The sequence below is a fragment of the Penicillium samsonianum genome (assembly GCF_028829775.1).
Source record: "Penicillium samsonianum strain IBT 33392 chromosome Unknown utg000001l_segment0_segment0, whole genome shotgun sequence".
In the NCBI taxonomy this organism is placed as follows: domain Eukaryota; kingdom Fungi; phylum Ascomycota; class Eurotiomycetes; order Eurotiales; family Aspergillaceae; genus Penicillium; species Penicillium samsonianum.
In genome coordinates, this window is record NW_026643259.1 from 1,734,119 (window position 1) to 1,749,554 (window position 15,436).

At 50.0% G+C, this 15,436-nt stretch overlaps 6 protein-coding genes across 6 annotated transcripts; 3 read left to right on the forward strand and 3 right to left on the reverse strand.

Annotated features, from left to right (window-relative positions):
- Positions 1-74: 74 nt before the first annotated feature.
- Positions 75-2,448, reverse strand: N7471_000676 (kynurenine--oxoglutarate transaminase). The gene is made up of 9 exons (XM_057273397.1): positions 2,144-2,448; positions 2,022-2,090; positions 1,865-1,949; positions 1,705-1,810; positions 1,571-1,643; positions 1,361-1,514; positions 1,296-1,312; positions 815-1,238; positions 75-739 (listed from the first exon to the last, which is right to left on the reverse strand). Exons 1-9 carry the CDS (start codon positions 2,326-2,328, stop codon positions 449-451), a joined length of 1,404 nt encoding a protein of 467 aa, XP_057141576.1. The 5' UTR covers positions 2,329-2,448; the 3' UTR covers positions 75-448.
- Positions 2,449-2,706: 258 nt separating this feature from the next.
- On the forward strand, positions 2,707-4,326 carry N7471_000677 (ssDNA-dependent ATPase MGS1; the record flags this gene model as incomplete). Its single annotated transcript, XM_057273398.1, has 1 exon — positions 2,707-4,326. The coding sequence occupies one exon, from the start codon at positions 2,707-2,709 to the stop codon at positions 4,324-4,326; it is 1,620 nt and encodes a 539-aa protein (XP_057141577.1).
- A 541-nt stretch (positions 4,327-4,867) lies between these two features.
- N7471_000678 (uncharacterized protein) lies at positions 4,868-6,971 on the forward strand (the record flags this gene model as incomplete). The annotated part of the gene is made up of 2 exons (XM_057273399.1): positions 4,868-4,978; positions 5,082-6,971. 2 exons carry the CDS (start codon positions 4,868-4,870, stop codon positions 6,969-6,971), a joined length of 2,001 nt encoding a protein of 666 aa, XP_057141578.1.
- A 461-nt stretch (positions 6,972-7,432) lies between these two features.
- On the forward strand, positions 7,433-8,400 carry cdc31 (putative cell division control protein Cdc31; the record flags this gene model as incomplete). The annotated part of the gene is made up of 2 exons (XM_057273400.1): positions 7,433-7,714; positions 7,897-8,400. 2 exons carry the CDS (start codon positions 7,433-7,435, stop codon positions 8,398-8,400), a joined length of 786 nt encoding a protein of 261 aa, XP_057141579.1.
- Positions 8,401-8,992: 592 nt separating this feature from the next.
- Positions 8,993-11,459, reverse strand: admB (uncharacterized protein; the record flags this gene model as incomplete). The annotated part of the gene is made up of 2 exons (XM_057273401.1): positions 8,993-11,310; positions 11,396-11,459. The coding sequence occupies 2 exons, from the start codon at positions 11,457-11,459 to the stop codon at positions 8,993-8,995; spliced, it is 2,382 nt and encodes a 793-aa protein (XP_057141580.1).
- A 681-nt stretch (positions 11,460-12,140) lies between these two features.
- Positions 12,141-13,873, reverse strand: N7471_000681 (putative DNA polymerase iota; the record flags this gene model as incomplete). The annotated part of the gene is made up of 2 exons (XM_057273402.1): positions 12,141-13,772; positions 13,829-13,873. 2 exons carry the CDS (start codon positions 13,871-13,873, stop codon positions 12,141-12,143), a joined length of 1,677 nt encoding a protein of 558 aa, XP_057141581.1.
- Between the last annotated feature and the right edge of the window lie 1,563 nt (positions 13,874-15,436).

Sequence of the window (15,436 nt, forward strand, 5' to 3'; positions counted from 1 at the left end):
CCCTCCCTAGCCCTTTTTCTTTGTACCGGGGTCCTGGACCTGGGGTGGCTGGTTTGGAGAGAGATATCATCAGTGTACAGTCGGTGGATGCCCCCCAGGTCCAGGATGCCCATTTATGTATTACGCTTTCGGTGGTGGCGGCGGGTTGGAGGGGGGAGTTGATCGCCCCCTCCTTTGTTTCTAGATAGAAACAAAGACCGTCGTGTGCGGGTATTTTCGTCATACTGTGCCTGGTTCATTGTTCTAAGGTGCTGTAAACTATGTAGGAGATGCTGTACATGAGTAGATATGTACTGGTAGATTAATCATGTAAGGCAAGATGGATATAAGGAGAATTGGTTTCTGTGGCACGTATCTTGCATCTTTATATCCAACTTTCTGTTGGCACCATAACACTTCTATGCATATCTCATCACTTCTCACATATCAAAGCCTTGCATGTCTTTGTTTACTGGGCGATATACTTCTTCAGCCCTCTCAAGCGCTCTTTGGCAGTCTCAAGAACATCATCATTCTTGCACACTGCAAAGCGGAGATAATCCTCAGCAATATGGGCGTTGGAATCAGTGTAGAATTCCGTGGGAGGGATAGCAGCCACGCCGACCTCCTGAATGAGGAACCAGCAGAGCTTGAAATCACGAGGACGGCTAGCAACATGGGGCGGGAACGGATAGTCAGCCGGGAGCTTTACAGAGGCCATGTTGACAAGCACAAAGTATCCACCCTCAGGATCAGAGTACTGTAGAGATTGATGTCAGCCGAATCAATCTATGGCAGAGTAGACCTAATACTTAGGGGTAGAGTGATCACATACCGGGATACCAAGCTCATCAAAGACCTCGCAGAACCGCTCAATTTTACCCTTCATGTCTGTTCGGCTCTCGTCCCAGAAGCCCTCTTTCTCTGCCTGCTCGAAAGCAACAGCAGCAGCTTCCTGGAGAGGGGACACACTGCTGTAACAGATACGGGTGTGTGCACCGGCCACGTACTTGATCAGGTGCTCAGGGCCGATGAGGTACCCAACACGCCAACCAGTGGCGTAGAAGGCCTTGCCGGCAGAGCCCACGGCCAAAGTGCGCTCGTATAGCTCTGGGGACAGAGTAGCGATTCTAGTGTAGGGAACGTAGAAGAGGCGGTCGTAGACTTCATCAGACAGGATGATAAGGTTATACTTCACACACAGTTCACCAATGCGCTCGAGCTCCTCGCGCGAGAAGACTTTGCCGACGGGGTTATGCCTATGAACACACAGTTAGTTGAGACCTTATTCGTCTCTGTAAATCAAGACCGCTTACGGTGAGTTCAAGACCTGCTACAATTAGCTTGGATATTCATAAAAACTTTGGTGTCGTTTGCTTACAATCATCTTTGTCTTGGGGTTCATGGCTCTCTCGAGCTCCTCAAAGTCAATAGTCCATTCCGATGCAGGGGAGGTCCTGGTGGCACCATCCTTGGGCGGGTGGAGGGGAACATAGCGGATAGTACCGCCGGGCATCTCAATGTTGCTAATATATCTATTTCGAGTGAATTAGTATCCCTCGATTTTCTCGCAATATCGGAGCTTCCTTACTGGTCAAAGAAGGGCTCGAAGATAATGACCTCATCGCCATCCTCGATGAAACCCATGAAGGCACTGAGCATGCCTTTTGTTCATATTGTCAGCGCCAAATGTCCATTTGTAGGTAAATTATACCAATCCCTCACCTTCATTTGCGCCGGTTGTGATCGAGACCTCGGTCTCGGGGTTTAGCTTCTTGCCAAAGAAAGGCGAGTAAGCATCCGCGATAGCTTGTCTGAGGCGGGGGCGGCCCTATATTGTGTGAGCATTTGTGTAACCATGCGCAGATTCGTTGGCCTTCAATACCTTTGTCGGAGAGTATTGGTTGCATTCCACTCGGTCTAACGCATCCTTTGCAGCGTCAAGAGCGAACTTCGGGGGGTTATAACCACTGCGCAGAAAGATTATATGTCAACTCCAATCCCTTGAAGTAATCGGGGGTCCTCGAAATGGCCTGACTCACAAGAACCCTTGGCCCATGTTCACAATCGGCTGAACTGGGGAAGCTGCGGCGGCTTCGTTGACGATTGACCTTGAATCCCCACTTAGTATGTCTTTCCCAACTTGTTTCCTGAAACTGCATACCAAACATCCTGGCGCTGTCCTGCCACCCGCTTGGCGGGGCGAAATGGATCGGGTCGTGAAGCTGTAGCCGACATCGCTCTTGCGCTGTAACTAGGTCGGGGCAATATCGAAAGGGCGGAGTAGAGGTTTCTAGACCTGCAATTCTGTGACTGAGCAAGGATATTCCGAAAAGAGCGGGAAATCATGAGTATTGAAGAGAATAAGATTGGAGAGGACAAGATAAGGAGAGGTTGGATTTCCCCTCCATGGCGTGCTCCGCATTCGGCTCGGCCACGGCCATCGGGACATGGACCGGTTCCTGTTTTTTATTTTCTTCGGGTCATTCGGAGATTATACCGTACTTATATGTCCTTATATGTACTTATATGTACTTTTCTACATATTAAATGTATATATAGGTTATAGATTTTGTTGTTTGCCCATTTTCAGGCACCAAGGCCTGGTACTTACTAATTAACGCGTTGAACGCGTCGCACCCGCGGGTGGACGTTATCATTTCTACGTTTACCTCAGCTTGAAGATTTAAGTAACCTAGTGAATGACCAGATCATTCTCCGGTCATCATGGTTGCCTGCCCAATATGTGAGCAATCTGTCTCCCAGTTGAAGATCAACGACCACATCGACTCAGGCTGCCAGAGCTTCGTCGAAGAACCGTCCTCCTCTCCAGGAGAACTGGCATCCTCCCAGAAGGGACCAGTCCCCAGCATGTTCCAGACTCCGTCCGCGCGCAAAGCTTCTGCCCAATCGAATATCCCGAAGGAGTCCCCGTCGCGTCCCACAACGACCCCACGCGCTCTCAACGGCAAACGATCATTTATTGAGGAAGCGGAATCTACGCGAGAGCGAGATGGGCCGAAACAACCAAAGGGCGACTCAAAAGAGCCACAAGCAAAACGTCCGAAGATCAACGCATTCCACAAAGCAGCACCTCTAGCGGAGCGCATGCGACCTAAAACCCTGGAGGAGGTTTGCGGCCAAGAACTTGTTGGACCGAACGGCATCCTGCGTGGACTCATCGAACAGGATAGAGTACCGAGTATGATTTTGTGGGGCAGCGCAGGGACAGGGAAAACAACAATCGCTCGAGTCATTTCGTCGCTGGTGGGCAGCAGATTCGTGGAAATCAACAGCACCAGCAGCGGCGTGGCAGAGTGCAAGAAGATCTTTGCCGAAGCTCGTAGTGAGCTGGGACTCACTGGGAGAAAAACAATTATCTTCTGTGACGAGATTCACCGATTTTCCAAGTCACAGCAGGATGTCTTCTTGGGCCCGGTGGAGAGCGGCCAGGTCACACTTATCGGGGCCACAACGGAAAACCCATCGTTCAAAGTCCAAAATGCGCTGCTTTCACGTTGCCGGACATTCACTCTTGCAAAGCTCACCGACGAGGACATCATTTCAATCCTTCATCGTGCTCTCCGGGTTGAAGGCCCGAGTTATTCGCCCTCCGAACTGGTGGACGAAGAGCTGGTTCAGTATCTTGCCAGATTCGCCGATGGGGATGCTCGCACTTCTCTGAATTTGTTGGAGTTAGCCATGGATCTGTCAAAACGACCTGGAATGGACAAGGAGGACCTGAAAAGATCCCTGACCAAGACGCTCGTGTATGACCGTGCTGGAGATCAGCATTATGATACGATCTCCGCCTTTCATAAGTCCATTCGAGGAAGCGATCCAGATGCAGCGCTTTACTACCTTGCTCGCATGATTCAGTCGGGTGAAGACCCACTGTATATCTCTCGACGGCTGATCGTTGTCGCTTCCGAAGACATCGGCCTGGCGGACAACACCATGTTGTCACTTGCTATATCCACACATTCCGCCGTTGAGAAGATTGGACTCCCAGAAGCACGAATCAATCTGGCACACGCTACTGTGGCGATGGCACTATCCAAAAAGAGCACTCGCGCGTACCGTGGCTTGAATAATGTATTTGCCGCCTTGAACGAGCCAGGAATCGCGGGCTTGCCCATTCCTGTTCATTTGAGGAATGCGCCAACAAAGCTCATGAAGGAACTGGGATATGGTGCGGAGTACAAGTACAATCCAAACTATGTCGACGGCAAGGTTCAACAGAATTACCTGCCAGAGCAACTCCTCGGTCGTACCTTCCTGGAGGACTTGGACCTGGGCACGAAGAGAGACCGCGATTTGAACAGTACGTCATATCAACGAGATTGATTGTCTTCACTGTCTTCACTGTTTGATCATGTCTTTCTTCCTATACACTACGTCCAGGCCCATTTTATGGTGGAACTATGACATAGCAGGTTTCCAAACTTCACACTTCCACCGCCCCTGAACCTTTGGTAAACCTTCTTTATACCTAGCGGTGCGCTATACCGGATCTGGAATCGGCCTCATGGGCCTGGTCGTGCCTGCTTCACCTCGAGTGACGCCGTTCTGCCTCGCTATGATGTTGAAGGCCCAGCGAAGGTTCCGCTAAGCCTCAGCCAAAGTTTGGCCTGGTTATCGACGGTACTAGTCCGTTTTGAGTAACTTTAGAGGTGCCCAGGTGTATCTTCTACTTCCATCTTTACTTCACACCACTCATTCTCTGCCCTCTACCCTCTACCCTCGCAAAGGATCGACAACTTGTTCAAGTACAAACATCGGTTTGTCATTAGGCTCTGCCCTAAGCCCATCCTTTTGCTCTCGCTCCTTGCTCGACGATCTTTCAGAGTCTCGATCACTGCCATTCCCCTCGTTTATCCTCGAAACCATGATAGCGCAAGCTGCTACACGGCATCAGCCGTCTCCATTCTCTCCCCATTCGAACCGCGGGCGTAAATACGCACCATGTACACCGCATACACCGGACTCCATCTATCCTGTAAGTTCGATCCATCTCTCATCTCGCCCTCCTACGTCCCTATTGGCTTGCTTCTAAGCTTGCACGTCTTGTGAATTCTGGATACTGACTACTGACCTTCCAGTCTGACATGTCTCAACTCGCATCAATCATGCCTTACTTTTCCGATCCCAGTATCGAGCAACCAATGCCACTGACGTGGCAACTGCCGTTGACGCCCCTGGCATATGAGACCCAGCCCACAAATCCAGACATACTCGAAATGGTCAACGAACTCGACAATGATCAGACAGACAGTCAGCCTCAGGAGCTTAGTAGTCAACCTCAGGAGCTGGATGTGCTTGGAGGTCCAGTTTGTTTCGATTCAATAATGACACCTCCCACAATTGAAGACCAACTACAAAGCTCCGTATCCCGAACAAGCTCGAGGTCTCGACCCTCGACATTGCCTCCCAGTGCCAATGATTCCTGGTCATGCATCTTGCCTGAACATGAGCGTGCTCGAAGTGAACACAGCAGCGGTGAAACCCAGCCATTTACTGCGCCAGTACGCCCGCCGTCTCCCCCTCTCAAGGAGATGTATGCCGACTTCATCCTATGGGATCCAGCGGACCCTGGGAAATCTGACAACATCCACGAAAAAATCCCTCGTAGCGGGACCGAAATTCAGCAACAAAAAGAAGATACGGCTGCACTTAAGAAAGCTGGCGGGTCGTGTATGGCGTGCTATCGGGCTAAGAAGAAGTGTGGAACAGCTACACCATGTCCTCCATGCTCTTCTAAGGGTAATCGAATCTGCTTCCGAAGTTGGGGAGATCTGTGCCTGCTTGGGCCGCCTGCCGGTGGCTCTCCTACGATCTTTAACTTCCCGTCCCAAGAAGCGAGAGACAATTTGCAACGCATGAGTGCCGAGGTTTTCGAACGCATGAATGCATTCAAAGCGGTTGTCAATATCCGCGTAACATATGGCGGAAACTGCACTGCATGGCATTGGACAGCAACGCCGTCCAGTATCACACTATCGAGTAAAACAGAGTGCCCCGTCGATGATTTTCTTATTGGAGTTAGCAGTGCCCTCCCCCTCGTGGATCTGGTCAAATTTGAAGATCAATACAAACACAACCCACTCGTTTGGACTGCACTCAGAATGGCAAAGCTGTTTATGGCCATTCAAGGCTTGGCGCAAGCTCGAATCCGTACGTCCTGGTTTGAAATTACCACTGGGCGACTAGTCTCGTTTTATATTTTGATTCTCTCTTTTCGGAAGCTCGCAGAAATGTCTCAGGACTTTTGCCCTGGTTTGTACGTCGCTCTGTGTGGAAAGGACAAGCAGAACAACAAGAAGAAAAGCCAGTCACGGAAACGAAATGAGATCGATCCCGCTTGGGTCGCCGCAGCATTATATTACCGAGTTGTATGCGGCTTGCAAGATCTTCAAAAGAACCATGTCGTTGCGAGAATGTTTGGCGCCTCCAGCTGTTATCTGAGTGGTGTTCGCGAAAAACTCGAAGATATCCTGCGCAATGTGTCCCCCAAACACGGGGCTACGGGCAAATCCTCCAGTATGGCGATTCTTGAGGACGTAGTTCCTAAAATCCCGTCATCTCCAGACGTGGATATGGCTTTCTGGCTGGGAGACACCGAGGAAATGTCGTCGTCTGTTTTGAGGCGGCACGACAGTCCCTTTTCGCCGCCAGCCTGCGAAATGCGAGCATTCTTGGCTGATCGTTTCCCTCGGCCTTGGCGTTTGGCGAATCCTGTTGAGCAGCATGATGGGCACTTGCAATCATCAGGGACTTCTCAGAATACGGTGATTACCCAAGAACAGAATGCCTTTGATAACATGGCCTATACCGATCAGATTGAATGCTCTGACTCGAATGGTTTGTTGATCTTCCTCAACAACGATTATAACAATGCATTCGATCCAATGGCTGCGACCTTTGTTGATACAATGCCACTCGATACAATGCCACTCCAAGGCAATTTCCCGCAATCCCTGTACCATTGTTGAAGCGTTCTGCAACATCAACATTCGCTCACCACTATTGCTTTTTTTAAAAAATAAGTTATCTGTCCATGGGAGGAACATACGACACTCGTTTGAGGAACAACGTTAGCTGCTGGATAGGAAGTGAAGTTTTTTATGGCTTGGGATAGATGTCCAATTGCTTGTGATTAGCACCAGATTGTGCTGTGTCTAGAAGTTCGCTCACTCGCTCATCCTTCTAGAAATAATAAATTGAATCCTGAATTTCCCAGAAATAATAATATTTTCGTTGATCTCTATATCTGTAACAAAAGCAAAACAGCGAGTTGTCATTCCGCCCGTGTCTGGCGCGTCTCCGAAATCCTCCCACCGCCAAACACCTCATCTCCACACGCATTCTCATGGGCTGCGAGCCCCTCCACCTAAATTAATGCTGAAGAACTCTTGATCCAGCCATCTAATTAAACTTGAACACGCCATTCACCATGGCCTCTGGCCAACCCTTCGCGTCGCGCTCCTACGCCGGCACGAAACTCCCAGAACGCTCCATCAACACGAATGCCATGCCCTTCAGCGCCTCATCATTCTCACGGCATCGCGGTCTGGGAAATGCCAACCAAGGTGAATTCAACGGCCCCGAAGGCCAAAAGCAGATGCAACAGTCCGCGCCCGCGCCAGCAACAAACGCCCAGTCCCATGGCCCAGCGCAGGACGCGAATCCGCTGAACAGACTCACTGAAGAGCAGAGGGAAGAGATTAATGAAGCTGTAAGGGATACCCCAATCCATCCATCTATGACACTACCCCAATTATTGTAACCTCCTACAATGCAATCAATCCCCTCTCTCTTCCACGTCCCTCCAAGAGGGAAATTGCAAAAAACGCAACACTAAAACCAACCCCCAAAACCCCATCCAAAACCCCCAGCTAACCAATCCCCCTCCTTAAGTTCACCCTCTTCGACCTGGACCGCGACCGCCACCTGGACTACCACGAACTCCGCGTCGCCTTCCGCGCCCTCGGCTTCACCCTCGGCAAACAAGAACTAATCTCACTTCTAACAACCTACGGCGTTCCACGTCCACAAGTGCAGCAACAACAACAAGCCGTCGGCAACCAACACGGCCAACCGCAACCGCTAGCCTCAAACAAAGGCCCCGTCTCGAACCCGCAACACCCGTCCAACCTGCTCATGCCGCTCTCGTCGTTCCAGGCCGTGACGGCGCTGAAGATCCTGGAGCGGGACCCGCGCGACGAGATCCTGCGCGCGTTCGAGCTGTTCGATGAGGGCGCCAAGGGGTTCATTGACCTTGAGGATTTGAGACGTGTTGCCCGAGAGTTGGGGGAGACTGGGCTTGAAGAGGAGGAGCTTAGGGCTATGATCGAGGAGTTTGATCTTGAGGGTGTTGGTGGTGTTACGAGGGAGGCTTTTGTTGGGATTTGTTGGCAATGAGTTGTTGGATGATCAGGATGGGATTCTTGGTCGTCTTGTTGGAGCTTGGATACGGTTGGATGGGTTCGGTCTCTCTCGAAGACTGGGAGGAGACTTGACTGAGGGTTGTTGATTGTTTGTTGTGCATGGGGGTTTTTCCTTGGTGTTGGGATTTGAGTACTTTTCTTGTTCTCTTGTTGTTCTACTCATGTGTTTGTTTTGGGAGTAAGTGCCTCTTTGTGTTTATTTTGGGTTAAAATCGCACTTCAAATGGATATTCATTCCTCTATACGCTATCTACATGCTGAGGGTACCATACTTGCAATGTGAAAATGCAGTATCATTCATAGCCGAAGGGGCTTCAACGTAATCTATTCACGAAAGATGCAAACGAATTCAAGAAGACGAGTGGCCACAAGAAAGGGAAGCCCAAACCCCCAGATCACGGATGATAGCATACTATAAGGACCGATAATAACCACATGTGCAACCATCGCGCGATGACGCCGATAACCCAAATTCCCCAGACCGCAAAACCCAGAGGCACGAATGCAAACAAGAAAAGGTTCAAAAGAACCAACAAACTAGAATAAAATCAGAAGCATGGGGGTGATCATGAGTATCGTGGCGGAGCGCCAGGGGGAGGCACATTCTGATACCCGGCATTGCGGTATCCATGCCACTGGTCCATAGGCTGGCGAGCAGTAGGTTGGGGCCCATTATAGCGACGATATGTACCAGGGGGAATAGCCTTGCGGGCCTTACGCAGCTGTGCGCTGCGCTTGCAGCGACTGTAGATACAGAAGAAGATAGCGAGCAGGATAAACGCGCCGACGCCGACACAGATTCCGATTACCAGCTTCTCGTGCTGACGGATCCAGCCCAGGGCTGATGAGCCCTTGCACTGGCCAGCGGTGCAGCGACCGCCGGCGTCGCAGGGTGTACCGTCGAGGTAGTTCTGGTTCATGAGGATGCACTCTTGGACACCGATGGAGTGTTGGAGTGAGGGAGCGCCACACACAAGACTGCAGGATGGACTATTTGTGTTTTCGCAGGCCCAGGTGTCGTTGGTGTTCAGCAGTGAGCCTATCACTGTGCGGCACTGGTAGTCGCGGCTTGTGCATTGGCCGCTGGCGCAGCTGAGTTTCTGGTCCTTGGCGCCGCAGCTGGAACCGTCGTCTTTGTATTTGTTATCGGGACAGGAGCTCGAGGTTCCGCTGCAGGTCTCGGCGATGTCGCATTCGCCGGTGCTGGCGCGGCAGACGGTGTTGGCGGAGGCGAACTGGCATTTGATGCAGCAGCTGTCGTTGGAGTCGTCGCAGACGGCACTGTCCTTGAATTTGCAAGTCTTGGCGTCACAGCAGGAGTTATCGGCGCAGCTTTGTTCGCCGCCGCAGTCGCACTCCTCGCCGGCTTCGACGATGCCGTTGCCGCATTGGCTGCCGCTGATGGTCACGACGCCGCGGTTGTCCGACAGACAAGAGGACTTGATGCTGTTTTTGCCAATGGCAGAGCAGATGTTACCGATGGTACACTCCGAAAACTTGGTCATCGAGTTCTTGGCATATGGGTTCATGATGTATTCCGCATTGGCATTGCAGGTCGATGAACTCATCGGGCAGCATTGAGATGAGGCGTCTAACTTATTCGTGCAGCCGTCTTCGTCGCAGTCGTGCACTGCTCCAAAGGTGTGGCCAGTCTCGTGGGCAAACACCTGCCAGGAAGAACCGGAATTGCGAACTACGACGTTGGCACCGGTCACAGAGTTCAGTCCGGAGGTAACCAGGTCGGAGGAGCAAAGACGGCCCATCCATGAAACTCCAACCTCACTGCCTGTTGGGCAGTTTGTCATCAAAGTCCAGTAGGCATTGTCATCTGCACTCTTTGAGCGCCACTTGGAGAATTCATTCAGGCGCCAGGTGACATTTCCACCATTGCAATCCACGTTCCATGGCGTAGCAGCGGAGCCCGAGCTGGGGCAGCCTGTCTCAGAGATTGTAAGATTGCGCAAACCAATGGACACATTGAACGATTCCTCATAGAGACTTGAAGCCGTGTTTACCACGTTGATGATCCAGTCCCTGGCCGCTTCTTTGGGGGTAGAGTTGGTAGCCATGAACGATTCGGTGAATTCACAATCCGTTGCAATTCCGATCAAGGCCACTTTCTTCGTTTTAGGACATCCACTGGAATCACCGATGGTCGTTTTCAGATTCACGCCGCCAGTGTTGCCCGAGACACCGCCAATATCTGACGATGACTGTCGCTTGCCCAATCCAAACATCGAGTTCAATGAAGCAACACCCCACTGACCATCTGTTTCGTCCGTGTCATACCCAAAGATCGAATTGGACGGATCAGCATTGTACTCAAGTTGATCTGCGCCGCAGCCTTCGGACCCGGGAAGCGACCGCTTGAGCTCAGAGTGCGTATAGTGAAACATGTCGGAGTCACGGTAGACAATCATCGATCCCCCATCTCTGGGTTCGACGTCGGCATCAATCGGGCGCTTCTTGTCGAGGTAGGTCGACTGCAACTCAATGTGGTGCTTGTCATTATTGACACTGAAAGCACCTTCAAAAAGAGGCTCTAGGCCATCCCTTTTGACGGTGATTCTTGCCCAGCCCACGGGCGTCCATCTCCCCTTTCCGGATCCTACCAAGGCGCGGCCTTGATAGACTTTGTGTTCGTGTCTCTTTATTGGTTCCGCGTGTGTTATTGTGCCGTCGGCACCGACGTATTGCACGTAAGCGTCGTCGGCCAAGATATCATGATTGGGCTTGAGTTCTAGCTTTATGCGCTTGCCGTCTTGGTGTAAAGCGAAGGTGATATCAAATTCCGACAAGTGGTCTATTTGGTGTGAAGGAGTACGAATGATGGCATTGTCGACGGGCGTCACCTGTCGAATGGCCTCTGAGGCCTGTGATCGTGCTGGTGATTGTCAGCGGCTAGACAACGGGGCTAGGCAACGGAAGGCTGGGTAATGGGGTGCTAGGTTGCAAGTGGGCATATTTACCTTGTGTTTGTTGAAAGAGCGATGAAAATGCACCGATCAAGGGCAAGATGGTAGAAAACCTCATCGCAATATCCGAATTTCAGGGTCCTTTCCCCGGTCTTATGGGAATAGAGTTTCCAGGGCCCTGAGTGGCAAGGGAAATTTCAAGGGGTCCAACTGGGGTTCAGGGGTCAAGTAGAAGGAGGATATTTAAAGCGAATTAACGAAGGACTAAGAAAAAGAATAAGTAATTCAAGAAATTCAGGAAAGCAGAAAGTGAAGAAGAGTAAGAAAGAGGGATCAGATCATCCTCGGGGCCGTACAGCCCTCCAGGGCTGCCAAGGGCTTAGGAATCCCCCCAAACCAGATGGCTTGGCAAAAGTGGACTGAAACAACCAGTTTAACCCAATTTAATATAGAGAATTGGCTGACACTGGTTCCTTTGGTTCTTCGGTGGAGAGAAGAGAGCTATTTTTATTCGTGCAACATCCAATGATGTTGCATATTACATGCTTGGCACATAACAAGATCCATGGACGATACGCCGTTGGCATATATATCCAAACAACGTTGAAATTGTGCAAGTCTCTACTCCGTACAATAAGGGAAATCAATCAATAAGGGTCTAAATCAGGGTCTTTATCTTTCATTTATTCATAGTATTTGTGTACATCGAACGCGTAAGTGACTCAGGACCAAGGCGCTTCGAACCTATCAAAGCCTTCCGACGCTTGGCATTTAAGGCTGCCGAATAAAGGATCCATGTCTATTTTTCGTCGTGATATGTCTGATGTGCCAACTGGGCAAAGTAGGGGATTGACACCCCACATATAGAGCAATCCATACTCCCCAAGGGTTCATCGTCGTCCCAACCATCGTCAGACTGTGACTGTATCTCAGGGGAACCTCCGGGCAACCGCGGCAGATCAGCAGATGAGGACTCGGGTTCCTGCACAGTCCAATCCTTAAGGACCGTCTCCTGTTGCCGAAACATCTTCCCGATATCTCGTCCACTGTGTTGCTTCTGATCCCCCGCGCTCTCCACCATATTGGTAACCGCAACGTTCAACAAACTGAGGTTCCAGCCAGCCTTTTCGGGATGTAATTTGCGGAACATAGAGAAAACACTTTCCCGGACCAGCCGCTCGGCCAATGCATCGATATTCTCATCCAAGTTGAAAATAAAGGGTGGCAGGGGCGCTGAGCGAGAGATGCGATTGGAATTGTATGCACGCCCGGTACCCAAGTCTGGCGGAGGTCTTGGCCGGGTCGATAACCGCAGAGTGCGAGGATGAGCACGCCATCTCCCTTGGGGAGCAGTGTCATCACTCATATCAAGCAGGTCCGTTCTTACGCGGCGGATCAGACTTCGCGACAACACTACTAGCTCTCGTCGTACACTCTCGAGGGTATCTAACCGGCCATAAGAATCCTCGATGCTGATCTGGGTGGGCACATCGCGACCCTCGAGCACCTCGGAATTGTCTACTCCATGAAGAATGCTCCACATGCGCATCCCGATCCCTTTCACTGAGCCTGGCCCGCCAAGGATCCTGTCCAGTAAAGGTGGGCCCATTCCAGGGAAATGTCGGACATCCTTGACTGTGATCTTCTCGTCGACACTCTCTTGCCCTGTGATATGGGATTTTAGTTTCTGGGCAATCCGAGAACCAATTCCAGGAATCTTCCGGATCTCATGATCATCCAGGAACTGGAACACGTTGCTAGTATTATGTTCCGTTGCCGTATATGGCGGCAGAAGAGTCGTTTGGCCGTTGGGCTTGTGAACATTACCGACCAATTTTGCCAGCAATTTGGAGGTTGAGATGCCGCCCGTAGCCGTGAAGCCTATTTGATGCTCCATCTTACTCCGTATATGACCCTGTAAATGAGAGGCAACAACCAACCTCATTTCCAACGAAGACGGATCTTTCTGAGCGACGAAGGCTGCCTCCATTGCGGGGAACGTCGATCCCTGGAAGCGAGTGGCATCGTAGGAAAACCCGACGGTCGGGTCCTTCCGATCAAGATGGAAATACGAATTTGCCAAGTCATTTTGATTTAGCACGCCAGTGTTGTAGTCAATCATTTCCGTGACGTCGAGAAAGAGCTCGTCAAATCCTAGCTTTTCAACACGGCCTCCCCACACAAAGGAGCGAGCCAGCAGATAAAGCTCCTTGGAGGCATTTCGGAACTTGGTTAGGTCTTCACCCAGAACTATTACCACATCGGGACATATACGTTTGGCATCTTTGATGAGCTGCAACTTATGCAGACCTCGCCGTCGGGCTTCGTAGTTGCAGGTTACCACAATCTGCTTTTGCTGAACTGCCAAGGGAAGTGACCTCAATTCCGGTCGCTCAACCTCGAAGACCGAGGCATAGAAACAGTCATAATCCTGGGTATGGGTTAGACCAAGGATGGCAGTGCATAGGTAAGAGTGGGGAGAGTCACCAAGTGGAGGATGATTCGACTGTCGTTCCGCACTGGTGGAGTCATGAGCCTTGAGCTGATTCTGTGTCCATGCGACCTCACTTCCAAGGTTGATTTGCGGGTGTCTGGCAAAGATCCAAAGCTGAAAACAGGAACCGAAGGCAACTTTCTTTCCAGAGGAACCCGTATTTGTGGCTGGTGTGGCGTCAGTGGCTTAGTTTTTAGCCATGCTGCCTGGCAGTTTCATGAAGTATCCATGTGCATATGTTATTGTACAGGGTTACTCTTTCAAAGGCAGGCGTTCTACCAAAAAGAAAAACAGGTTATTATACCAGAGTTTCTTTCTACTTTATAGCAAGTCCGGCGAAACTGCCAGTTCTGGTTATCACCAGATTTTAGCAAAAAGATAGACGATGCGCCCGCGAACGGAATTGATTCTTAATCAATCGCCTTAGACCACTCGGCCAAACTGCCAGAATTTCGGATGCTAATTTCGAACTAAATTAGCATTATAAAGGAAAGCAAAGATATCTAGATATACTAGGTAGCGGATTCGGAGGGGACCCCGCCTTTGGCACCCTATCCTCTCGCCCCGTCCTAGTAAATATCTAGTATAGTGCACGAAATAGGGAGTGATATAGGGGACGAAGCCTATACGGGGCTTAAGAAGCCGGGAGCTAGGGGTAAAGAGAAGTTAATAGGCAGTAAAGTTAATAAAGTTAACAACGGCGAGGGTTATAGGCACTGAAGAGTATAATTCTAGGCGTCAAAAGTGATCAATTCTAAAATATTGCTTTCAATGTAAGGCAGTATATCTTTCAAGACTGTTTTCCCTCTCTTTTACACATCTCCACGCCCAAAGAGACCCCGTGCTGCTTCATCCTGGTCAGTCCTTTAAGCTTTCCTCCGGCATGGCCGTCTGCCAGGTAGCAAGGTCGTTGACGGCTATCTGTGGAGCCGACATCACACTGCCACCCCCAACAATAAGATATAACTAGTCAATCCGGCGCAGTTCGATCTTTTTTCCTACCAATCATACCCTGGAAAACACCTCTGACGCTTGCGGCTAGCGTCACGTGTGATACACCAGAATGACAAACTTTGAGACCTTTGATCTTAGGTATCAAACATATATAGATAAAGTAGATGTAGACAAAGGAAAGATAAGACATATTTCAAAATAAAATTTCGACCTACAAAGTATGTAGATCGAAATGTTTCTGTAAACCCACCATTTTTAGGTCTTTGCCACCAACGTACGTACCCGTATAGATGTAGATCAGAGACCCACGGGCCCTGTTCTTTTTATAGATGAGAGCTTTTCCTCTCTTCTGATCCTGATCCTGTTGGTTTTATTAGACAAATATATTAAAATACTCTATAAAGTACGTAGAAAACAAAAATATGTATATATATTATACTATTAAAATAGAAAAAGAGAAAATAGTGTGGATGGTGGCGTCAATAGTTACGCATCCACCTGAGCCTGGAATTGTGATGGAAATCTCTGCTCTCTTTAACGGAGTCCTTCGGAGTATATATGGGGGTATTATTACCTATGGATATGTGTTCAATACTTTAAATCTTTAAATCTTTCTTAATGTCCCTGGAGTGACATGCATCTTTCAT